Source organism: Nomascus leucogenys, chromosome 11 (assembly GCF_006542625.1).
Source record: "Nomascus leucogenys isolate Asia chromosome 11, Asia_NLE_v1, whole genome shotgun sequence".
In the NCBI taxonomy this organism is placed as follows: domain Eukaryota; kingdom Metazoa; phylum Chordata; class Mammalia; order Primates; family Hylobatidae; genus Nomascus; species Nomascus leucogenys.
Window position 1 is genome coordinate 90,767,245 of NC_044391.1, and position 26,312 is coordinate 90,793,556.

The 26,312-nt window shown below is 41.5% G+C and overlaps 1 protein-coding gene across 1 annotated transcript in view; it reads right to left on the reverse strand.

The window, feature by feature from the left end:
- MECOM (MDS1 and EVI1 complex locus) overlaps window positions 1-24,657 on the reverse strand; it is a 581,310-nt gene extending 556,653 nt beyond the window's left edge. Inside the window, exon 1 of the mRNA XM_030822789.1 lies at window positions 24,579-24,657. Coding sequence (XP_030678649.1) covers window positions 24,579-24,615 — 37 coding nt within the window. The 5' untranslated portion in view covers window positions 24,616-24,657. The remainder of the gene's footprint in view (window positions 1-24,578) is intronic.
- Between the last annotated feature and the right edge of the window lie 1,655 nt (window positions 24,658-26,312).

Genomic DNA, 26,312 nt, shown 5'->3' on the forward strand with positions numbered 1-26,312 from the left:
CTTTTGTGCTGTGTGGGTGGGATTAACATCCGGGGCAGAGTCAGTTGACTGATCAGCAAAGATTCATGCCGCCTTCCACAGGATGGAGTGGATGCTGGAAAGCAGATGCCCAGTCAAGGCATCTTCTCACACTTCACACTTTTCTTGACCTAGGAGGAGTCACGTGATTAGTTCTCACCAGTGGAATTTGAGGGGATGTGATGTGTGACATTTCTGAGCTAAAGTAGTTGAGAAGTAAATGTATCTTCTCCAAGATCTCTTTCTCTGCAGCAATTTTGGAGTGCCACGTTGAAGATGGAAGAGTGCTAAGATACTGAATAACCTCCTGGAGGTGAACCAATCATTAGGATTAGCAACACTCATATCAGTCTACGAGATAACTCAAAAATAAATGTTTACTTAATAAATGTATTAATCCAGAGAGAAGTTGGGATTTATCTGTTATAGCACCTAGCTCTCCCATATTAACATGGCATTATTCCAAGCTCCAGCGATGGATTCAGACTTGGTTCAGAGATGGGCATATATCCCATGTCTGAGCCAATCAGTGTATAGTGTTCCTCTAGCCACAGAAGTGTCTTCAAAAGCTGATATATTGCCTAACTCAGTCCAATTAGAAGAAAGATTATGACTTTTTTTCAAAGTTTTGGAGAAAATAAGCTTTGTCTTTCCTACTGAATATGAATAACAAAGTATGTAGTAAAGCATTTTGTGACAGTCTGAAGCCAACACACAAGAAAGAAGGGCCAAGAGCAACATTAAAAATAATAGAACCAGAGTCTTGATCAAACTGTGCCTGGAGCGTATAATTTATTAGATTTTTCAGTTTCCTAAGCTAATACATTCCCTTAATTTTTAAGCCAGTTTAAATTTGGTTTTCTTTATTAATAACTAATATCTTCCAAGTATATACTTCATTATACATGAAACTCTTGTAATCAGTATAGGGAAAAGGAATAAATTAAAACCAATTGCAATTTAAACATAATTCACAGTTCACAAAACCCCAAGTATTAAGATAGGATATATAACTGGCACATCAATAAAACATTAATCAAAATTCATAAGTATTTATACCTATGACATGCACAATATCAGTCAGAATAGGTTAAGTTATGCTTCCATAATAACTAACTCCAAAATCTCAGTGAGTTATGACAAGTTTATTTCTTGCTAATGCTATGCTATGTGTCCCATTCTGGGCCACCTATACCTCATCTTCATCATTCCTCTGGGCCTTAGACTGCTAAAATAAGCCTCTATCTGGAACAGGAAAAAGATACATCACAGTGAACCACATGGTGAAACTTAAAAACTTCTGTTGCATGTATTGGTCAGAGCAAACCTGGAGTCACAGAGATAATTCTTTACAAGAGAGGTAATGAATATTTGATTTGAGCAATATTCAGATATTTTATTCAAATTTTTAATTCAAAAAAAATTCAAATATTTTATTTGAACAGTAGATTTCTAAAGTTGATAAATCCTAAATTACCTACTAAAAGAATAATTAAGACCCTAAAGAATAATCAGGCCCAACCTTACCATTCGTCAGCCCACAGATGAGAATGTGAAAATAAGTTCATGCAAGGTTGAAAGAAATTGGGCTGTCAATAAATAAGTATTGAAAAGTCTTCTCCAAAACATTGTCTTTCACTATTCTAAAATTTTAATGACTGCTACTAAGGTGCTGGTCAGAAGAGAAAAGCACTAGAAAAAATATTGACACTTTAATGGAATTTGAGGAGAAACCTACTTGTAGGAGTATGTTCATCTGTGCTATTCTAATATTTTATTTTACTACTAAGGCTTCTCTTCTGTAAGGGGTGGTGGTAACAGTAGCAGCTTTACAGAGGTCATAGAACTGAAGAAAAGGATTTTACTGAGAATTTCAAAGTGCTAAGCACAGTACAAATATGACGTCATGGAAACATCACCACACCCTTATGAAGTCGGTGGTCTCATCTCTGTGTTATAGAGGTGATGTCAATGTCCAAGGTCTCAGAGCTACTAAGTAGCGGACACAGATTTAAACATGTGCTCTGCCCCCAAATCCTATGCCTCCCATAAATCAAGGTTTGCCAGAAAGAGAGACAGGCTCTGACCTCAACAAAATTATGAGGAGATGATCCCAAGCTTATGTCACCCTCCCTTGTCCAATCAGTGCATGTCTTTGTGAAGAAATCAGATACTCTGGGGGATAAGGGTCAATGCATTCTCCCACAGAGGGCGTGAAGCCTTTGGCCACCCACCTGAAGCCCCATCAGTGACACTCCAGGTCTCCATAGGCAGGAAGAGGCAGTACTGGGAGAGCAGAAGTCTTGCTACATTGCCACCTGTCGTGCTAAGGGCCACCCTAAGATTGGAGTTGAGGAAAACAGGATGGTGGCAGAAAATGGAAAGAAATCTGTTTGGTGATCAAGAAAGCTTCATTTGGTGAAAAACCCAGACCAGAGCAAGATTAAGGAATCAGGAGGCCAGGTGCTGAGATGTAAAGGAATAGACTGGAGGCACAGCAGTGAGAAGTAGGAAAGCATTTGGAGTTATCTCAGGACAGGATCGGCTGAAGAAAAATTAGTCAGTATACCGACTGTTCTCTATTTGCATAGCCACACATCTGGGTAGGTCAGTGCTTCTGTGACTTTAACCCCACTAAGCCAACTCCTTACTGATAAGGCTGCACCCTCTGATGGCTCTGGCTTCTGTGCAATGGAGAGATTTGGCACTATTCATTGAGGGTTTTACTACATATCTGTGGCCAGTTTTTTATTTTCCTTGCAAATTGTTCTTTCTAATATATCTATAACCTGCAAGTATGGGGCATTATCATAAGTGTTCTACTCAAAGAAGCTAGAGGACCACGTGGGCTAATTCAATACCAATATAAATGCCATTTTTTAGTTAACAAAGCATTTTCAAATGTATTAGCTCATTTGAACCTCACACTAATTCTGTGAAGTAAATATTCTCACTCCCACTTTACAGATGAGAAAACTGAGGTTGGGGGCTATTAACTATTTGTCCAAAGTCTCAAAGCCAGTGGCAGAGATAGAATTTGAATTTGGGTCTTCTGACAATATGATATTACCCTAAGGAAAGGAATTCATAAATAAGAGAGAACAATTGTGGGCACTGGCAAAGAGGAATGCATTGGAATGGAGAAGAAGGTCCATATGACAGCTGTAAGATTATTTCAAGGAGAAATGGAGACAAATTGGAATTAAGTTCTCTTTTAATTATATATTTACCAGTGATCTGTCATTGAGAAAGAACTAATACATAGAGTATCAATTTTCAGTAAATATAAATGGCAAATAAGAATTTAATGAATTGCAAATGACAGTGTTTCTAAGAGTAGTTATCAATCACTAGTAAAGGCCTTCCCATTTATTAATCATATATTTCATTTCAGCAAAGAATCTAACAAAACGGCATAAAGAGAATACAGGGCTGTGCAACACTTGCAGGGAATTAAAAAGAGAAAGAATACAGAGATGGTGCAGATGGTGACCGGGGAAGGCAGGCATGAAAAACAAAACTTCTGCTTTATCCATTTCAAATGTGAAGGGAAGACAAGAGAGAAGGAAAATATTTAGAAATGGGATTTTAAAATAGTCGGGTAACTGATAAAACATTAAGAAAACTGCAAATTGTGAGCCGAGATCGCGCTGCTGCACTCCAGCCTGGGCAACAGAGCGAGACTCCATCTCAAAAAAAAAAAAAAAAAGAAAACTGCAAATTCATCCACTGTAGGGTAGGTTCTTAAGCCAACTAACAACAACAAAAAAGTGAAAAGGAAAGAATCTTGGCCAAAAGTAAAGAGCAGTTCAGAGAAGATAAAAGAGCAAAAATCTGACTGCTCGGAGAGTCACCATGGTTATGGAGAGGGCTCCAGTACACCGAGTTGCCAAATTATCTTGGAGATTGAGCTTATCAATTCACACAGTTTCAGGTATTTAGCCTGGCCAGAGTTTTATTCAAAACAAAGGTTAATTTAAAAAAAAAAAAATAGAAAGTACTCTCATGCTCCCTTCCCCTACTTCATCCTGCCAACCTATCAAAAAAAAAAAAAAAATCAGTAAGTCTCTTTGGCCAACTGAATGATTTTAATACCATTATAAAGTCTTAATAGTTTGTTCTGGATGTGCTAGTAAAGCCACCATGCAAAGGATTTAAGGTAGTGTGAAATTATCGGGAGAATGAAAACCCAATAGCATCTCCCAAAGCTATTATAGAAGGCATGGTTCAAGAAAGAAATATCTGCAATCACAAAACAGGAAGAGAGTCAGGGCTGCAAAGGAGAGCAAAAAATATCTACAAATGGTTACTGCAACTGGTCAATTAAATTTAGCCTTTCTTCTAGTGTTTAAATTACCAAATCGTTTTACACATTTATACAAGGGCAGAAATGTTTGCAACAAACTCTGAAGCAAACCAAATTGTCATTTTTTCTCAGGGAGCGTAATAATTCAACTCCTCATTCAAATAACATTGCATATTTATAAGGCTGGAGTCTAATTAAATTACATCAGTCATCAATCTGATTTTGCTAAATTTTCTTTTCACAGAACCATTAATGGAAATATGTGAACCCCCAAATATGAGCCTTTAAATATTGAGTTATTAGCACTGTGTTTTCTAAAGAAACCCTCTTATAAGTACCCCAAATGTGCTCCACCTTGCACATCCCCTTTCTGCTACACATCTGTTTTTCTTCCACATTCTTTCTTCTGCCATCCTGTATCCCACCCCACCACTCCCAGAATCCAAATGGCAGAAAAGTGTGAATGAGCACAAACCAATCTTGTTATTACTATCATTTCCTTCTGCTTACTCTCAAAATAAGCTTCATAAGAGAGAATTAGGTCACTTTTAAAATTACAAAAAGAATCCTTCATCCAAAATCATTCACCAGGTGGAAGCTTCAAAAACATTAACTGAGGGCACCATGACAACTCTGGCCTGACCTTGGGCCTTCATCTCCACTGGGTTCAGAATATTGGGTCTAACTTTTAGAATACAGCTTCCTATTTTATCTCAATGGTATGTAAACACTCTATAGCAGAAACTATTTTATTTACCACAGTGAAAATGAAATGAATAATTTCTGTGTAGTGAAAAAGATGTCTCTCAACTAGAGATACTCAACTCTCATAAAACAAGTCACAAAACTGCCACTGATAGCAACAAATGTATGCAGTCTAGCAGTTAAGAAATAGGTGAGCCAGCATTCTCTTACCAGTTTCACCCCTCTCGTATGCATTGCCTAGAAAAACTTACCCTCATCTTCCTTATTTCAAGCCTCAACTGTAGAAAAGAATCATTCTATTTTCTTTAATTTATCACATAGTATGCTACAAAACTCTTCTTGCACCATAACTTATAATACTCTTAAAATACATAGATTATCTCAAATAGTTATGATTCTGAAGCCCCACTCCTGAGGCTAGAAAATTCTGCTTTTGGTTCAGTTCCTACGGTTTTATTTTATTTATTTGTTTGTTTGTTTGTTTGTTTATTTATTTATTTATTTATTTATTGAGACAGGGTCTCACTCTGTCGCCCAGGCTGGAGTCCAGTGGTGCAATCTCGGCTCACTGCAATCTCCGGCTCCTGGATTCAAGCGATTCTCTTTCCTCAGCCTCCCAAGTAGCTGGAATTACAGGCGCATGACACCACGCCTGGCTAATTTTTGTATTTTTAGTAGAGACAGAGTTTTGCCATGTTGGCCAGGCTGGTCTCGAACTCCTGACCTCAGGTGATCCGCCTGCCTCTCCCTTCCAAAGTGCTGGGATTATAGGCGTGAGCAACCACAGCTAGCCCCTGCCATTTTATATTTTATATTCATCTTACACTGGCATTATAATTTTAAAACTCAAAACTCATAAAAACCTGGCTTTAATCTCTCTTTTCAACAATTGAACCATCATATTCCTTTACAGTTGGTTCAAAGGAAATTCTAAAAATTATAAAACTCAAGTGATCATTTTGGGGGAACAAAACAAAGGGGAAATTAGATTAAACAGCATTGAAATAAACTGCAAAATCTAAATGAAATCTCTCAGAGGTTTGTGCAAAATTATTAATAGTTTTGAAACAAACAGTTAAAACTAAACTGAAGGAGTAGGCCCTTCAGGTGTCCAAAGATATACACCTGCACACATTTTATAAATACACACTCATGCCTCTTTACTGACTTAGTCCTCTCTTTGAGTAAAGCCATTCTCCTTCAGCATAAGTACACACAAATAACTGTGTTTCTCAACAGGGGCTGTTTCTGTGTCCATCCCACTGATCTCAACTAAACCTCCGGAACCATTAGGAACACAGACCAAATGTACACTCAGGTGCAACTGAATATACCTAGGCTGTCCAACAACAACAAATGAGATTATTTAATGAATTTTCATGTATATGGAAGTATATGACTGATAGCATTGATTAAAACCAATCAAGCATAAGGGCCACTGGCGTTCAACATCTAAACTTCCTAAAATATAGCTTGATCCCACCCTGAAACCTAATATCCTACTTTTTAACATTCTGAGTAGACAGATGTATTTTTTTTTTCTGGTTTCCGTGCATACCTTCTCTAGAATTCCCATTGCTCCCTTTGCATGGGAAGGTTGGCAGAAACATTTATGTCTGGAATTCTAGAAAACCAAAAGACAAAAGTGGCTAGCAATGGTAAAGTGCTCTCTCATAAAGCAGCTGCTGATTCTGGGTTTTTTTTCTATTGTTTACCTTGTTGTTTAATCTGAAGAAACATTATTATCTCCTTAGAAATGACCACCAGATCAAAATGGTCAAAAAGATATCAGAGCTTCTGGATTCTCCACAAACATCAACTCTCTGTGATGAAGCTTCCCCACCAATGGCCTTTCACAACTGAAAATCTCTCATCTGTTGCGGCTACAAAGGCCAGAAATCATAGGCAGAAAGCAAGATCATTATCTAGTTTAAAGACAACCCTATGCCTGTAAAAACTGAAAGGAAGCCATACATGAAAATATATATAATGCTGGAAGTAGCCCCCAATTGTAGCATTTGGAAATAGCCCTGCTAACTCCCTATTGTTTAATCAAAATGACCTCCTGCTTCCCAGTTTCTCGTGTCCAGGACTCACATTGCTCTCCACTACCTGAGATCCATCCCCAAAGACTTTGATTTAATTGGATTGGGGTTAGTATTTTTAAGCATTCCAAGTGGTTCTATGCAGCCATATTTGAAAGTCACTGTCTCTTCTCTTAACTTGTTCACTGCTCTTTCCCTAAAAATAAAAAAAGAATGATGGTTTCCAGCTTCATCCATGTCCCTACAAAGGACATGAACTCATCCTTTTTTATGGCTGCATAGTATTCCATGGTGTATATGTGCCACATTTTCTTAATCCAGTCTATCATTGATGGACATTTGGGTTGGTTCCAAGTCTTTACTATTGTGAATAGTGCCACAACAAACATACGTGTGCATGTGCCAAACACCGCATGTTCTCACTCATAGGTGGGAATTTAACAATGAGAACACTTGGACACAGGAAGGGGAACATCACACACTGGGGCCTATCATGGGGTGGGGGGCGGGGGAAGGGGAGGGATAGCATTAGGAGACATACCTAATGTAAATGATGAGTTAAAGGGTGCAGCACACCAACATGGTGCATATATACATATGTAACGAACCTGCACGTTGTGCACATGTACCCTAGAACTTGAAGTATAATAAATAAATAAATAATAAAAAAATAAAAAAAGAACTAGATCTGAGAGCTCATTAGGCTTTCCTTATCTAAATTCTACAGGTTATTCCATTAAGTAACTAGTCAAATACTTTGTTGCAGGCCCAAGTCATTTGGATATTAAAACAAAACTGAGGATAAGTGAAGAGGACTTGGTTTCAGGTATTGTACAAAAAAAAAATTAGAAAGCTGTAGCTAGCTTTCCTTGCCCTAAAAATATGCTGGTGAGCTTGGGCATATTTACTGTCACAATACATTGTTTAGGAAATGAAAATCTGAATCTAGCACCGTCTATCCACTGGTAAATGATAAGGTATAATTAGCTTGTGATGTCAGGCAATGAAGTAATGAAGTATCCCTACGTCATTCATTCAACCAAGACGTTTGGAGCTCCCTAAACAAAACTAAAATCATAATGTGATAGAAAATCACAATGCAGACAACTTGAGGAAGAAAATGAAAGATGAAGTGATGACCAACCCCTGTCATAAAAAGAAGCTTTCTCATTTTAAATTGCAGCAAAATTCCTCTTTACTAAGAGTTGTATGGAATCATTTCTTTAAGTTAAAGTGTCTTTTATCCAAAATCTTATTACCTTTTATGAGCTTTGGAATGCCCAGGCAATGTAATGTTCTACTTTTATGTCTGGATTTAAAAAAAAATAATGCAGTGGAGCATTCATTCAGATTAAGTTCTTGGACTAAATTTATTGTAAAGCAGATCAAGGTTTGGATCCTGGCTCTGCACTTAAAGCTGAGAGGCTTGGAGCAAAGAACAAACATGTCTCCAGAGTGCTCATCTCTAAGCTAAGACAATAATATCCTCCACCTCATAGAGATGTGAGGATTAACTGCAATGATGCATGAACACTCAACAACCTTGACTGGTGTTATTACTTATTGTTGCTGTTATAAATTATCTCCATTTTACAGATGATGACATTCAGGCACAGAGAAGTAAATAGCTGGCCAATGCCCACACAGCTAGATAGTGACAGAGCCAAGCCATCTAATTTAAAATATACTTTGAAAAATGTTAACTAGAGTAATGCCCTCATGGAACAACCTGTAAACATCCACACCAAAAAAAATTATGCATTTGGAACAAATATTGTGCTCTAAGGAATTAAAATTGCAAAACCTAAATAATGTGGTTCCAGAGTCTACATTCTTAATACCCTCTTAGCATTTTTAATATTCTATAATTTCTAGAGTTTATAATAAGAAATTCTAAGAGTGTGTTAAATTTACACAGCTTTTTGCAGCTGATAAAAGCTTATACATATGCCATTTTATGTTAGCATTACTGGTCTGGAAGAAGCCAAACAGAGGTAATTATTGTTCCTGTCTTACACTTGAGGACACTGAGGCTCAGAGGGTTAATGCCCTGCAGAAGGATACCATACTGATGAGTAGCAAACTTGAGACTCAAACCCCTACATCCTGATGTCCCAGCCAGCATTATCCACCAGAAAACATGTTTATGGTACCCAAAATATACTGAAGTTTTTAGATGATCACACCTAAGAAAAAACACAAGTCCCTACCTTCAAGGCAGAGAGGGCTCAAAATACCACAGAGAGCATTTTCCTCTTAGGAAAGTTATTAGTAATTAACAAGCTTCATAATGAGATGTTATGACATGGTTAGGTAAACTACTCCAGAAGCAGTAGAAGGAAACAAATGTCACATTCTACAAGTCCTGGCCAATGCCAAGGATTCACTTGGAAGGTTAACTAAGGTGGAGCTCATTATACTGTATTAGGTATCAGAGTATTTTGTCTTCTTGAAGAGAAAACCTTGGTGACTGATATTACCATAACTCGAGGGCAGGAAGAGAGATCTGATATACAGACCATGAGGCACTTTGAAAACCCTAGACATACAATGCTCTTTACCTTGACATTTCCCATTCTCTAATGGTCCATCTACCCAGTATTTTTAGGTCAAAAAAAAAATTATGATACAATGCTGCTTCATGGGTCAAACCACGGTCTCTGCTGGTATTTTAATACTGCATCATTATCAACAGGATACGTAAATCACTCGCATCTTATGTATTTAGGCAAATGGGGAATTTTGCTTAGAATTTCAGACTGTGCCCAAAAGTAATGATGTTCAATGCACCGATTTCTGTGCCAAGCCTAGTGGCTGGAACATTGGCTTGGATGCATACACATAGCTCAGCAAGATGGTTGGCAAAGACAGTTGGAAGAGAAGGCAGTGCTTTTTATTCTTATTTCTGTTTCATGAACAAGAAAATCACATGCCAGCCTGAGAGACAAGCCGCTTCTGTGAGAGTATGTCAGTTTGGGGGTAGCACTATCTTCTACTGGATAAAAATTGAACCTAGCAGAAAGATACACCTTTGGAAACCATGGAGACTTCAGTTTAGGCATTTTAATCAGATCTTTGCTCTCAGACAGAGCTGTAAGTGGCAAGAAGCTGGAGGAATGAGATCCTTTAAAGAGAACTTGTTCTTGAACTGTGATGGGAAAGTTTGCTCTAACTGCACAAAGGATAAAATACACTAAAACTGTGAGCATGGAAGGAGTAATTCGCCCATCTGCAAACCCAAGGCTTGTATTTCTATAAAGTATATATAGGCTGTGTAAATATATCCTACATCTTACTCAGTTATTGCAATCAGCATTTCCCTAACAACAGACAAATGTGATAGGCAGACTTTTCAGGAAAACATCAGGCTGACATGGTGGCTTATGCCTGTAATTCCAGCACTTTGGGAGGCTGAGGCTTGCAGATCATTTGAGCACACAAGTTCGAGACCAGCCTGGGCACCATGGTGAAACCCTGTCTCAGCTACTCCAGAGGCTGAGGCAAGAGAATCGCTTGAATCTGGGAGGCGGAGGTTGCAGTGAGCCAAGATCGTGCCATTGCACTCCAGCCTGGGTGGCAAGAGTGAAACTCCATCTCAAAAAAAAAAAAGATAGGAAAGCAAAATATATGGAGAAGAGACAGGCTTAGGATTCAGTATTCCAAGCTCACAAAACCAGTTTGTAGTCATGGATATCTTTGTCCCTGTTAATAAATCATTATCAGGGGTATATGTATGTCTGTCAAATGTTGGTGTTCAATATTTTCAGGGAATTGAGTGTTTATAGGATTTAATTCATCATGCCTTACATATACTAGGTACTCGATAACTATTTATTAATTCAATTTGATTGATCTAACTTAAAATATACTTTGAAAAATGTTAATAGAGTAATGCCCTCATGGAACAACCAGTAAACATCCACACCAAAAAAAGTATGCATTTGAAACAAATATTGTGCTCTAAGGAATTAAAACTGCAAAGTAAATTAATCACTTAAAGATTTATATGAATAATTTTAATTCCTTGAATGGTACCTTTTCAAATCCAATCTAAAATGTCCAATATGTTTGCAATCTGATATAATCCAATGAGCTTTAATAAGCAAAATAGTTCTTGCCAGTAGAACCAAAACCCGGCTATTCCATTTTTGTAACCTTCTGTGTAAAGGAATGGGCTGAACTAATTTTTTCTGAATTTTTTATATTTAATCAACAACATCATTGCCAACGAAAACCACTTTTCAGAAGTCTCTCTATCCTGGTTTATAACTTATAATCAAAAACTGGAATTTTGCATCTGATGGGCTTTAGTGTGTAACATTATACTGTCATATTTTTTATGCTATAGTTAAAAGTTAGTTTCCATTATAAAAATTTTCCCATAGTCTGATTACCCAGCGAAAAACATTTTTCTATAAAAATGGTCTTTGTAATTCACAAGCTAGAAATTATTGTGGGTAATTTTTTTAAAAACATCAAAAAAGTTTTGGTGGGTCTAGTAGCATCAGTTGGCTTTAGGTACATGTACAGGATAAGGCAGTATGATAATAACGTCCCACACAAACAAGGAAATCACTTAACAACAACAAAAAAAGCCTTGAGGCCTGAAACTCTGACAACTTACTTATCCTTACCCAGTTGGGGCTACATGGATTGATTTCAGCTACAGCCTGTTCCAAGCAGCAGGAAGAAATGGAAATGGGGCATAATATAAGACCCAGAATAATCTAGTAAGCTTGAAATATCACAGATATATCACAGTGGATCTTAGAAAGATATACCTTAGCTCTGGTTTTAGACCCTTGATCCTCCAGAAGGCAAAGATGCTTGGAAATCTGATCTGCCCTGGCAGTGAAGCAACCCTCTATGACCTTCCCAAAGCCCTGCTGTTCCCGCATCTCAGAGGCCAGCACACTTCACCCTGAACTGTGAGCTTCCTTTAATTGCAGACTTCACTTTCACATTCCTTTGGGTCCTGGTTTGGGGAACTTCTCTGTCTGTTTTGTTCTGAAAACTGGACACTACCCAAATGTCATCCATAGGGAATTGGTTCAATGAAATATGTTAGACCCAAACAGTAGAGGATCTTCTGCCTTTAAAAGGAATAGTTTAGATTGATACACACAGACAAAAGATCCAAGGTATATTATTAAGTGTAAAAACAGAAAAAGCCCTTTATTTCTTTCTCCTGTCTGATTGCTCTGGCTAGGACTTCCAGTACTGTGTTGAAGAGGAGTGGTGAGAGTGGGCATCATTGTCTTGTTTCAGTTCGCAGAGGGAATGCTTTCAACTTTTCCCCACTCAGTGTTATGTTGGCCGTGGGTTTATCACAATAAAATAATGCTTTTAGTACATTGAGGTACGTCCCTTAAATGCCGATTTTGCTGAGAGTTTTAATCCTAAACGGATGCTGGATTTTGTCAAATGCCTTTTCTGCATCTATTGAGATGATCATGTGATTTTTGTTTTTAATTCTGTTTATGTAGTGTATCATATTTATTGACTTGTGTATGTTAAACCATCCCTGCATCCCTGGTATGAAACCCACTTGATCATGGTGGATTATCTTTTTGATATGTTGTTGAATTCAGTTAGCTACTATGTTGTTAAGGATTTTAGCATCTATGTTCATCAGGGATATTGGTCTGTAGTTTTCTTTTTTGGTTACGGCATTTGCAGCGACCTGGATGAGACTGGAGACTATTATTCTAAGTGAAGTAACTCAGGAATGGAAAACCAAACATTGATGTTCTCGCTGATATATGGGAGCTAAGCTATGGGGATGCAAAGGCATAAGAATGACACAATGGACTTTGGGGACTTGGGGAGAAGAGTGGAAAGGGGGCGAGGGATAAGACTACAAATACGGTGCGGTGTATACTGCTCAGATAATGGGTGTACCAAAATCTCACAGATCACTACTAAAAAACTTATTCATGTAACCAAATACCACCAGTACCCCAATAACCTATGAAGAAAAAAAAAAAGAAAAGGCAATTTGCTGTAAAAAGTTGTAAATATGTATGTATGTGCTAATATATGCATGGGGGAAAAAATCCGCTGGAAGCTACACTAAAGGATGAATGGTGGTTATCTGCAGGCAATTTATGACAAAAAAGGAAGAAAATAACTTTCATTTTTATTTGATACATTCTTTTCATTTAAAAATTATTGTGTATAAATTTTGTAATAAGAAAAATATTGTTTATAAGATAATGAAAAAAGATTGATAAAAACTTTAAGATGTCTTATAATAAACATGCTAAGGTGAGTCAAGTCTGAAAAAATGGTTGAACCCCCATTCTACCGTTTAGAAATTTAGAAATCCATGAGCAGCTAAAATTGTATGAAAATGTTTATGTGCATGTGCATTTTCTGGAAAGAAGCTCCATACTTTCTATGAGATTCTCACAGGAGTCTGGGACCAAAAGAAGGTCATGAACTACGACCCTAGCCAAAACCAAGATAGTTATTCCATCCCTCCATTCATTTTTATTATCATTTTATCATGAAACATTTTATTACTAATTTCACAGTTCCCACCAAAGGTAAAATCTATACAAAGCATGAAAGCTGTGGGTCTTAGTCTTACCGTCATTTAAAGAGGTTCCCATTGACTTAGGAGCAGTCCTAAGTGCACAAGAAACCATATATGGCTGTTCTTGGTAAAAGAAAACTCCTAGAAGGCACTAAAAGCCTGTAATCATTCAGGACTTGAGGATAGTTGTCCAAGACACAGACAGTCCTATTTTCTCTATAGAGATGGTTGATTTGTGAAATGATGGATGGGGATTAGAGGAGTGGGGAGGGGCAGAGAAGAAGAAGTCATGTTTGCACTTGAATTAAGGGAACAGAGTTGAGTTGGGTTAATTTAATCAGTAAAACAAGATTCAATACATTATCTATCAACCTTAAATTGTTTGAAAGAATCTTTAATCATAAAAGTACATTTAAATATACAGCAAAATGCTTGACACCATGCTCTATATTAATAGAGCATAAATATTAGGCAGCAAAACTGCCTAAATTGGTGTTAGGATTTAGGTAAAAACTTGGCTTCTGATGACTTGTAAACTGAATATTCCCAAATCCCTAGGAATTACATGAGTCCACAGAACGTTTTACCATTTCTACCTTGACTCCTTTGACATTCTCCAGAATCAGGTCTAGTACAGAGTTTAAGATCAATAACAAGTTGTGATTTAAGTGAGGAGTCATGGGCTATACCTGCACTGGCAAAATGAGGGACATTATTGGTGAAATTAGGAATAATACTCCACTTTCCAGGTGGTTTATCACTGTCAAAATAGGTCAATTGTGGATTTAGTATGCACTTGAAATGTCAGATATCCAGAATTCTGGTGCTGACATTACTTAACTGCACAGGTTTTACAGCCAAAGAAATTGAAGGGGTTCACATAATCCACCAAAGCCCATTGCTAACCACCATGACCTAATCCTATTGATATCTGCCATATGCAAAGCATAGTATTAGGCCCTATACAAAACAGAAATGGGCTCTCCGGGAGTTTTACAGTTTATCTAGAAAAATAAGATATATACCATGAAGACAAGCAATTTATAATAAAAAGCCAAAATGATGATAGGTAAAGACAATTCCATACTACTGGAATGAAATAACATACAGAAGTCATATATCCAGGAGTGATCATGAAGAAGTAGGAGTTCAAATGAAACCTTAGAGAAGTTAGATTTTGACGGTCAGTGTACAGTATGGGTAGATTTACAAACTATGGCAACATTATGGCCAAAATTTGGATGGTAGAAACACAAGACTAGGCTGATGAGAGACTGAGAGGTACAGAATGAGTAAACAAGGTAGGCTGAATGGACCAGTCTTGAATAAGACAAGCCTGAAAAGTCAATAAAATAACATATTGAGCTCTTATTCTATTTAAGGCACTCTAAATGCATTAGTTGATCAAATCCTCACATGAAGTAAGTACCTCTAGTCCATAAAAAAGGAAACTGAGGCACAAAAAGTTACGTGGCTTGCCTTCATTTCAACCAGCTAGTAAATGGTGGAGCCAGGATTCAAACCCAGGCAAATCTCACTCCCAACCTGTACTTGAGAGTCACCACATTCTTCTGGCACAAAAGTAGAGCCCCTCAACAGCCAAGCTAAGGAATTTAGATTCAGCATCAGGTATAAAGATTGGGAATGAGGTGATAACCCATTGATAATGCTTATATGCATGGTTCATCACTACTTAGAATCTTCCTCTGAAAGCATTGCATTATCTGATGATATTCCCAACAATATTCACTGATAGTGACATGTATTCACTGACAAGTCTCATGACTACAGTATTGAGTTAGATATTATAAAGTGCTTAGACATTCCATCACCACACCTTTTAATCCTAAAGACTTAATTTTACCTGTTATTCACCTATCACTTCTCCTAGAAATACAACTCATGATAATAAACAGAGCAAAGTATGTTTATTTTCACATGTTCCCTGAACATATATGACCTTCCTACAAGGAAAGCCACTCTTGTCAAATAAGACACTCATCCCTTAAAAACTAATTTCTCCATCCTAGGTTCAGGTCTTAAAAATCAGTTGGGTTCCTCAGTTGCAGATGTACAGGACATTACATCTGGACTCTCCTAGGAGGGCAGGGGTGAACTCTTCCTCTGAATATCCACAGTAGCCAAATGACTCCTTCTCCCACTGTGGAAAACCACAGGTGACTGTCTCCTAATGATTTACTGCCCAACCCCCAGCCCACAAATCAAAGAATAGGGTTTAGTGAAAAATAAGAAAGAATGGTGGCCAGTGGCTACAAGAAGGGGAGGGAATGCTTCAGTTTATTTTCTTAAGCCAATTAATGATGAAACGGCATGGAGGGAAAGAAAGACACAACATGGTTGTAAAAGACTATTTTTCCAGATAAATGGCCAGATATCAGATTCTGTAATAAGTACTTCCACCTATCAAAACACACATACACACACACACACACACACACACACACACACACACACACATTAACTTGGGGTGGGGAGGAAGATATAGATCTTAAAAGCACAAGGTAATATTCAAAAAACCTTCTGGATATCACCATAAAATGAAACTTTGAAGCACCCTTAGAAATCAATGAATCTGGACATTGCAAACCCTACAAACTATATATTGCAGGCAGAGGTGTTTGGTTGAGCCTGCAGAATTTTTTAAAATTGAATCAACATTTCATAAAGTAGAGAAAATTTACATAAAAACCCAGATTTGTGACTTCCCTTAAAAAGTAGAAGACCTGGCAGCCCTGAACCCCCTTGCCCAAGTGGTAACAGTGAGCTGGAGCTGAGAAGAAGCTGCCACCTTTAGTGAACTGCCACTTTCCCACCACCCCCACCACTCCCTCTCGTTCTGAAATACAAAGGCTGGGTGTCAAAAAATTAAATAAAAATAGGAGAGAGCTTACTGCTTACACCCACCTTGCTTCGCTCATTTATGGTACCTGCAAATTTACAGGCTCTGCTCTAGTCTAATCCATTCATTTAAAGGGGAGCAACCCACCCACAGTAGTAAAGTGATTTACAAACTCAATCCACTAAAAGTCAAATTTTCATTCAGGAGGGATTATTGTCTAATGACAACTAGAGAGTATGCAAAACTAAATTAGGGCTGTGTGGCTATCCAATGCCAAAATCTGTGGGGAAAAGTTGAAATCTCAGTCATTTTATTTACACATCCCCCTCACCCCCACTCCAAATAAAGGGCAAAGGAAGATGCTCAAGTTTTCAGAACAAATTTACTGCCTAGTTTGGCTTGGTATGGACAGTTTTAATGTGCCCAAATTTTAGATATGACTTCCCTTCATTCTGAGGGTACAATTTATTGAGAAGACATACAAAATGCTTACTGTAGACATGTAAATACTTTTAAAAAGGAAACTGGATAAAAACATTAAACAGGAGGGGGAAAAAAAAGGATGTTTCTTCTTCAGAAAACTTAACTGATAAATTATAAGGAAACTGAAACCCACTAAGATTTATTGAGCATGTGCCTTAGGTACTTTGCACACATTATACCAGTTAACTCTCACAGCAGCCCAAGGAGGGTAGTATTATTACTCCCACTTCACAAGTAAAGATGCTACGCCTCAGAGGCATTCAATAACTTGAAGAGGACCTGACTTTTCAATCAGGGATCATGCCCAGATTCAAACACTGATGTGCACATTTGTAATGCTTGTGAGAGTAGGGAACATGGCTTGCCCATGCACAGGGCCTAGCACATTGATATTTGTTGCGTAAGCCTGCCCATCGCCAGAGCACAAAAATTGCCACGTACAGGCACTTTCATTCGTAAATGTCATCATTTGAACAACCTTGACATATACAACTAATACATTTAGGCAGGTTCTTGAACAAGGTTTAGGAAATGTTGGTTCTTTATGTTGTGTAGTTAAGGACCCCTACACACGTTTACTAAGATAATAAAATCTCTTTTCTAAATAAATGTCTCCTTTAGAATTGTTATAAAAGTCAGTAGTCAAGAATTTGGCTGAATATACAAGCCAAAAGCATGTTTGCTAATGAATAATAATAACAAAAATCAAAATAAGAATTAATTCAAGAATGAGCGCTTTTGAAGAGTCAGGAATTTGATTAAAAATTCAGTTCCCTTTTTTTTCCTATAATGAAACAGTTCTTTAACCACAAAACAGCTTTTATAATAATGCGGAAGAGTATGGTTCCAAGCAAAACACTCCCCCATTTTAATCATGGCTATTATTTTTGAAAATGAAAATGGCTGAGGTCATTGTAATCTATTTTAGGGTTTGCATGGGTTGATGGTATTTTTGCCTTGGCTTTGAGTTCTCCACATTACCCACTAAATGTTATGGGTTTTGCTGTGTGCCCTTTCAAATCCCATTCTTTCTAATAACATTGTACTTTATACACATAAATTAGAGTAAATTCCACTTTCTTTCCTAACAACTCCAGATGTGGTCCACACTTTCAAAAGGACTAGAACTTGCCTTAAAAAAAATTCAGTATGTACTTCTTAGAACAACTATGTTTCTATATAGATAAAAATGCTGTATGGATATTTAAATGCTGAGTAATTAGTAAAACCATAGGACTTGTGGTTTTTTTCACCAAAGTGAAATATGAAGATAATACCTATATATTTACTCCTTCCAACTTACAAGGACATACACAGATAAAAAATTGCCTAGAAACAAAACCATCGGGGCAGAGTTCTAGACCTACTGATACCAATAGGGAAGGGGGGTCTGTATTCAGACAATCATTTAGAACACATCAGTGAGGCTCTCTGTCCCCTATAGACCCAATAGACAAAATTAACAAGTATCTAAATACACTAAAGTTACACAGTCAAGGCTCCCTTTAGACGCAGTTAATATTTCACTGATTTTCTGAACTTAGTTGGGGTTTTTATTATAATTCACTATCACAATCCCTCTAAGTAGCCCCTACACAGCCACACGTAAGAGAATGGCTCACAATACATACAAATTGTGGAGATCTGGCTATTAAAATGCCTTGAGATCTGTTTGTTTATTTTTTTTAAATCAACTTGCAAGGCCAATGTAATAAGATGCTGTAGCTTTTATGAAAGAGGTGAAATAATTTTAAACACAGACACACAATGAGTTTATTTATTTAGAAACTTGTTAAATAGAGTCTGGGAATTCAAATATTCAATGTTGACATTGTACAGAATTGGCAAGAAGCCAGAACCCAGTCTCCAGAGGGACCCATAGGACAAGGAATTCAGGCCTTTCTCTCCTCCCACTTGAGCTAAATAGGTAGAAGCCATTAGTTATACCCACAGCAATATCTGAACCACACTCAAATAAGCTGCCCCAGCCAGGGCACTTCAAAGGAGGCTAAGTGTGTTTAGCTTTTTAGTGCTGAACTAGAGCAATATGTCACACTTTTGGAAGAGTCTTGTAAACAGTTTCTTCCCTATGTAGAGACATCTCTGAAGTTTCTTGTATGGCATGTAGTAAGCAAAGGTAATTAACAAGGATTATACTTTTTTCATTTCCTGGAGGGGCTGGGGAGGATAATACCAATCTGTGTGCAAACTAAGGATCTGGAAGAACTACACTATTTCTCTCTTCCTGTCTCCTTCTCTGGTTTTCCGATCGATTTGTCTGTCTCCTCTTTATCCTCTTCCTCACACTTGTTCTCACTATACAGCTAATTTCCTTGAAAATTCCCTGGTAAACTCCGAAGGCCAGAAGAGGGAAGGGGGAAATCTAATTTTAGAAAGAAGACCGTGGCTAGTGGAGTGGGGAAGTAGGGAGGGAACTAATGATTTATCCTGGGCAGTCCAGGAGAAAAGAAAAGCAGATCCCACAGGCCATTTTAGAAAATGCCTAGACAGCGGCTTCCAGCGGAAGAAGGGTTAACCGTCACTCCAAAAAAAAAATGTACCTGGCATCATCAGAGTGTAACTGTTCCCTCCCGCCCCATCTCTTCCCCAAACCCACTCTCCCTTGCCCTATGAGGCTGGGAAGGAGCCTGTCCCAACAGGGAGACTGAATGAGTGAGCGTGTGCCTGCCCTCCGCACAAGAGTGCTCCTTGTCTTCCTGAAGCCAAGACGTGTGTGGGTGTGCACGCGCATGTGTGGGTGTGAGTTTACACTGTCAATGTAAACCCAGCTCCGGGGGAAGCAGCGCGCCAGGCACGCAGCCCCTCTGAGACTGGAGAGGGGAAGAAGAGTTCTGGCCAAACCTTGGAGCCCTGAGCTGAACAGCCTGAGGAGCGAGGTGTAGGGGGCCCCCCTGAGTGAGCAACTGCCTCCCATCTCACTGGGGCTTCCCCAGTCCCACCCCTACGTCCATCTGGGGCCACTTCCCCAGCACCAGACGGTTTTGAGATGAAGCGTGGGAGGGCTCAGCTCTTGGGAACAGGGCTCTGGGTGTCTTGGGAACAGGGAAAAAGCCGGTGACCAGGAGATGACAAGTCAAGTTTCTCCATCTCACCGCCCGCTTCCAGCGGAGGCAACGCGCAGGGGGGTGCCGGGAGAGAGGGGGCCGAGCCTGGCGTGCCGGGGGCAACTCCGCTCTCTTGTCCTTCTAGCCTGGGGAGGAGGGCGTCCCCCCTTCCTGCCCCAGGTCACGACTGCAGCCTCGATAACCTGGCCCCAACTTACAAAAATAAAATAAACTCCCAAACAGTAACATGTTTAAAGAGAAATTGCCTATGACTCCTTACCTTCAACTCCAAAAAAATAAAGGAAAGAGAAAAAAGAAAGAAAGAAAGAAAGAAAGAAAGAAAGAAAGAAAGAAAGAAAGAAACCAAAATTCGTGGAATGCCATGTTAATTTCTAGTCCTACATGTTGAATGTCTGTCGCTGCAGGAAGCCGGCCCCAGGGCTCAGGGGAGGCCTTGGCTCAGAAAGCCTGGGAGCTGGGCTACCCGGCAAAAGTCACACTCACTCACACTCATACACACACTCACATGCACTCTATAGCCAAGACCTGCAACTCTGCAGTCCCTACAAATAAGAAAAGAAGCCTTGCTTTTTAGCCTTTCTGCCTCTACAGCTAATGAACCGTTCCCTTCCACAGTGCTGGAGATGAGGGAAGAATGAAAAGCGTAATTAACCTTCCCCTAAACACAGATTTTTTTTTTTTTTTTTTTGGCAAAACACATCAAAATACTGCAAGAAGACTGTGCTCCAAGTGCCAAATGCAATAAAGAAGCCCTAAGCTGGGGTAATGGTCAAGTAATCGCAAATAAACCGCCTTCCTAGAAGGGGCCTCGGCCTCCGTTGGGAGAAGGATTTTCCTCCTCAGAAGCAATCTGAAATAAACAAATAAAAGTATTTTTTAAAACAAAGCTCTGTTTTCATCTGAGTTTCTTAAGGATGAAGGAAAACCCAAGTAGGTGGGCATACAGAGAGTGAATGCCTGAATCTGGGTGTTGTGTTTGTTGTTGGGGGGGTTGTTTTGTTGTGTTTATCTTAGGTACTGGGCTGACAAGGTGAGTAGTTTAAGGACGGGAGAAAGGGTCGGCATCTACCTTTCCTACTTCAGAGCCTTTTTTTAAACAGAGAGCAAGTGTAGGAGTAACAAGTGCCCCCCTCGCCGCGGTCTTGCTAATCGCATCGCCTTTTGCGACTTTACGAGACTTCTGGGGGGCCAGTAGCTAAGGGAGTTACTGGATGCAACTCGTTCTCTGCTGTGACTGAATTCTCGCGCGTTGTCACTTTGGGGAAGTAAGGTAAGGGTGGCTTCGGTGTTTCAGGCTTTAGACATGCTGGGCAGACCCAACCTGCGCTTCCTTTCCATCCATCAGGACCATAGCAACTGGCATTTCTGGCATGGCTCAGGTGCTGTCCTAGCTGCCCAAGAAAACGGCTGGGAAGTCTCCCCGCGCTGCCAGAGTCGGTTTGGCTTTTAGTTTTCTTTTCTTAAAGATGGAAATAAAATTCAGGGGCGTTAGGCACTACAAATGTCAATCTTCCTGCCTTTCATTTTATTTTTAATTAAATTTTTTAATCTTCCCAAATGATTTACAACGAATCTATCGGTTTCAACTATTGTATAAAATACAAGCCCTACAAGTTTGCAAACTGTGTTGTGCATTCAATCTCGGTGTAGATTCAGAGGGTATTTTCAGGGTCCGTGGTCTCTGGTGTAGGTCCATGGGCTCCTGTACTGTAGCCAAGGCCAAATCAGGACTTAAGACCACCAAAGAAATTTACAAAAGACAAAAAGAACAACAAGCTACCGAGAAAACAACTATTTATATGTAATTTGTTTCCATTGTAATGTTTTCTCTTGCCACAATAAAGGTAGTTTTGTTTTTTAAAGTATTGTAGTCACAACGCCCCTTCTAAACCCAGAAAAAGGAAAACTGGTGCAAAGCAGTGAAGTTTTCGTTGGATGATTGCACCGCAGGGGTCACCAACCATCTCCGCCACGCGCTACTCGGGGGAAGGAAATCGCGCTTTAAAATACAAAAATCTGTAGTTTTAATATGATTTCCTTTATTACCCAGATTGTAACTGAAGAATTGCAACGCAGCGCTTCTGTCTGAGAAAGGCAGCTGCGGCAGCAACAGCTGGAGCAGTGCAAGCGGGAATCTGAGGCTCAGTAAAAGTTTGTAAGAGTTGAGATCTAGCTATCAGAAAGAGGCAGCGGCATCCTTAGAGACCCTGGGGACAAAATAAATGGGTCTCCCACCAGTTGAATGACAAGTATCATCAGATCGGAAATGAGGCTCAGTTTCTGGATGTTGAGTGGACTGTGCGTGCGGGAATATTTTAAGACGGCATCGTATGTCTTGCTTGGCAATTAAAATAGTTGAAAAAGTTGCTCAAGAAAATTCGAAGGGTTTTGTGTTCTGCTTTCACTTCACAAGTTATCGGGCAGTGAGTCGCGGCGCGAAGCCTTAAGCTTTCACTTCACAACTTAGGCATGGTTGAAAAGGGCTGCCCATCCCCACCCACCACCCCACTCCAGCCAACTCCCCCCCCAACACACACACTCTCTCTCTCCCAACCTTTAGTCCAAATCGAAGCCCGCAAACCTCAAGTATATGTACATTTATTTCCCTTCAGATGAAAATAAAGACATCGGCCTCATTTAAAAGCAAACAGGGAAAACAGTTCCACCGGCGCCCTTTGACACTGTAGCAGCGAGTGTAAAGAACAATACCCAAAAGAGAAACAGATGGACTGATGACCCGAAGAGCCCTATATTTAGGTTGATTTCTCAGACCTAGGGGAAAGGAAATGTATCGGGGAGTGTACGAGTGCCTGGGTGAGGACTGGACAAAGCACTGGAAAGGCGCCTGGGATGACAGCATCTCGCCGGGCTACACCGCCAACTCCACTGCCCGCGAAGCCGAGCCTGCTGAGATGCCGCAGACTTCCCGGGCTGCTGCAGGGACGCAGTGAGCAGGGAGGCGTGGATACGATACCTACCGTACTTGGTTCTAATGTGCGAGGGTCGCGCGGGGGAGACTGGGATTTCACTGGGGAGAAGCATCCCACCCACCTCCCATCTCTCATTTCTGCGTTCCGTAAGCAACACAATTAGAGAGTTCTGTTTTCGGCGAGTGCGAGTGTGGGAGAGAGAACCGCGGCCTGTCCACTCCCGAGGCAGCTCCAGCCCCGCGTATTGACACCTCAAGGAGGAGCGCCCCGAGGCTCAGCGCCGCTGAGTCCCCTTCAACTCGAAGTAGAAGCATTTGGATAAGCGCAGCCCTGTCGCCTACATTCCTGGCGGAGCATCACACCGTATGGGAAAGTGTGGGCCCCGCCGGCAAAGCCAGGCGAGTCATCCAACACTTTTGCTGTAAGAGTGGGGGATGGGACTCCCACCGCCCCCTCCCCAAACGCCTTAGCCCACATCCCGCCAGACCAAGGCCGCTCCGCGCCGGGCAGGCAGGGGGCGCCGGGGAGGGTTATTGACCCTGGACCCAGGCTGCACCCAGACGAAGCGCCAGAGGCTGCGCTGCGCCCTCTCAGCGGCCCAACGCTCTGGCAGCCCGCCCCCTGGGGTTTGCTCGGCGCCCAGCCAGCCCGAGGTGCGCGGGTCGCAGCGAGCCCACTCTGCCTCCTGCTCCTAGGCTGCCGCCGCTGGCTGTGTACCCTCCACTCCCGGCTCTCCGAGCGCTCGCTGGGGCTCTTCTCTCCCCACGTCCGAGCGCTCTCTGGGCCTCTTTTCTCCCCACCTGCGCTTGGCTGTGAGGAGCCCGTAGCTTTGCTCTGCCCGTGCCCCCGCCCCCACCCCGCGACCACAGCCCCCACCTTGGTGTCCCCTACTCCCCGCCGCAGTCCTCCCGCCGCGCAGCGCCGCGCCGGAGAGCATGGCCGAGAGCACAGCGCCCACTACCGCAGCCGCGGCTCGGCGCAGTCCACCCGCCCGCCCGCGCAACTTCCAGCGGCCGCCTCGCAACTTTTCCCAACTCCACCACAGCCGCCCGCCGCCGCCGCCACTGTGGCTCCCTCTGAGCCGCCTACCCTACCCAAACCCCAGAAACAAACCGAGGCTCGAAAAGGCTCCCTTCTCCTGCCCGCCCCCCCATCCCCCGCGCCCCCCCCTCCCACACCCGGGACTAGCTGGTTGGCCAGAGGCAACTCTCCCCCGCCTGGGGGGAAGGGGAGGGGAGGGGGAGACTTTCTCTTCTTCTCTTCCCCCCCACCCCACCCCTTCGCGCTCACTCTCGCGCTCTCTCCTCCCTCCCACCCATAGTCTTTGCTGCCCCCACCCCCACCCCCACCCCGGGGTTGCCACAGCTGGTCGGTGCGCGGGACTGAGGGCTGCCCAGGCTCCTCCGGCGCCCAACCCGGGAGCGAGAGCGCGGGCGACCGGGAGCAGAGACTGGAACCGGCAGGTTGCCGGGGCTGCGCTCCGCCTGCCCTCCACCCGGGGCCCCGGCGCAAGAGGCAGCCCGCGCTCCCTCCCGGAGCGCTAGAGACAGATATGCAAGATGGCAGAGGAGGGGGAAAAGCCAATAGAAAAGGGATATTGCACCTACTTGTGGCCAGTTTCCTTGCCCTGCCTTTGGATCTCATGCTGTGCCCAGTCCTGCAGCCGCTGGTGTGTGGTTGGGGCTTTTTTTTCTTGGATCCTTTCCTTCTTTTGCTCTCCCTCTCGCTCCCTCCCTCTCTCTCCTGTCTCTCTCTCTCTCTCTCTCTCTCTCTTGTTTTTCTCTCTCTCTCTCCTGTTTCTCTCTCTCTTCCACACACTCACTCTCTGTCTTTTCTTCTTTCACTCTCTCTCCCTCCCTCTCTCCCTTTCTCTCAATCCACACTCGCTATCTCTCCAGCATTGTCAGTTTGGACACCTTCGCACATGCGCGCTAGACGCCCCTCCAACATCTCAGCGCCGCCAAAAAAAGTTTGGAGCGATTTATCACTTTGATTTGGAGATCTTGTCAGATGGCAATCGCAGAGGAGGCGGAGAAAGGGAGCCGCGGGGAGGGCGGCGGGGGGCGGGGAGCGAACGCAGGGAGCCAGAGGGGAGCAGACACCTCGCCCAAAAAAAGGGGAGGGGGGAATTGAAAAGGCTTGGGCAGAGGATTGATTCCGTGTTAGAATCACCAACAAGCTTGTATCATGATTATTGTTATTGTTTTTCCCACCATAAATTGCAGACATTTTTCTACACCATCTAAGAGGGAAGCAAGAAGCGAGGGGGAAAAAAAAACTTTAAAAACATTTTTTAAAAACCCTTCTCCTATTAAAGAACTAGAAGGGCTGGACCCTTGGCTAATAATCCAGGAGAAAGTGAGAATCATCCTGAACTTGAGAAATCTACTGCTGCCGCTGCTACTGCTACTGAAGCTATTGCGGCTTCCGCTTTCAGGGTTGTAAGCAGAATAAATAACTGGTTTTTTCCTGGATTTTAGCTGTAATACCAATGCTTGCTGCCATCCTTGGGACATTTCAGTATTCTTTCCCTCCCAAGTAGTAATGATCACCCTTGATTCCCGGGTCCGGGCCGGCTCGGGCATTTGACATCCAAGACCTCCTGCTTTCGCAGAGGTCGGCTGTCACCTTCCGGCCTCCCCCACCGCTGCCCTGGTCGCCTCCCGATGCAGCTCTGCTTGCCTGCCATTTTCACTCACTTGCTTAAACCTACAACCTCGGGGTCAAAAGAAAGAGGAGTGGGGGGAAAATCACACACTCCTAAAAAAAAATTGTTGAAATTTCCTTTAATTACAGGATTTACCAATGAAGTGCCACTCAGAAATGGGAATTCCTAAAGGGGCTAGCTGTGTACAAGGTATGAATCAATCCCAACTAGGTATAGATTTTCTTTTGGTACAACCTTCTTGCATTAAACAGTTTTGTTCAATACCTTCCATGTGCTATTTATGTCCCCATTAATATCTGTTGCAAATCCTGCCAGACGCCATAAAAGAAAATTACAATCTTTTCAGTCTCCGTGTGCTGCAACAATACATCCTTGATGTTCAAGTTAAAGGAAAAGAAAAGCAGGTCCTGGGCATGAGTTTGGCAAAGGCTGTGGAGGGGAAGCGGAATCATTGAGAATGCCCAGTCGTACCTGTTGGTATTTATTATAAAATCTAGGACTGCAGGTGTGAGAGAGCAAATAACAAGGTTCAACCCCAAAGGGTATCAATGGCCTGCAAATCTCTTTATTCAAGAGAATCAAAGTTCAAAGAATCTGTCCTTGTTAAGGATGCCTACCATTTTCCTTTATCCACAGCTGTGTAATTCTGGGGGCATTTGGCTGTAAAATAGAG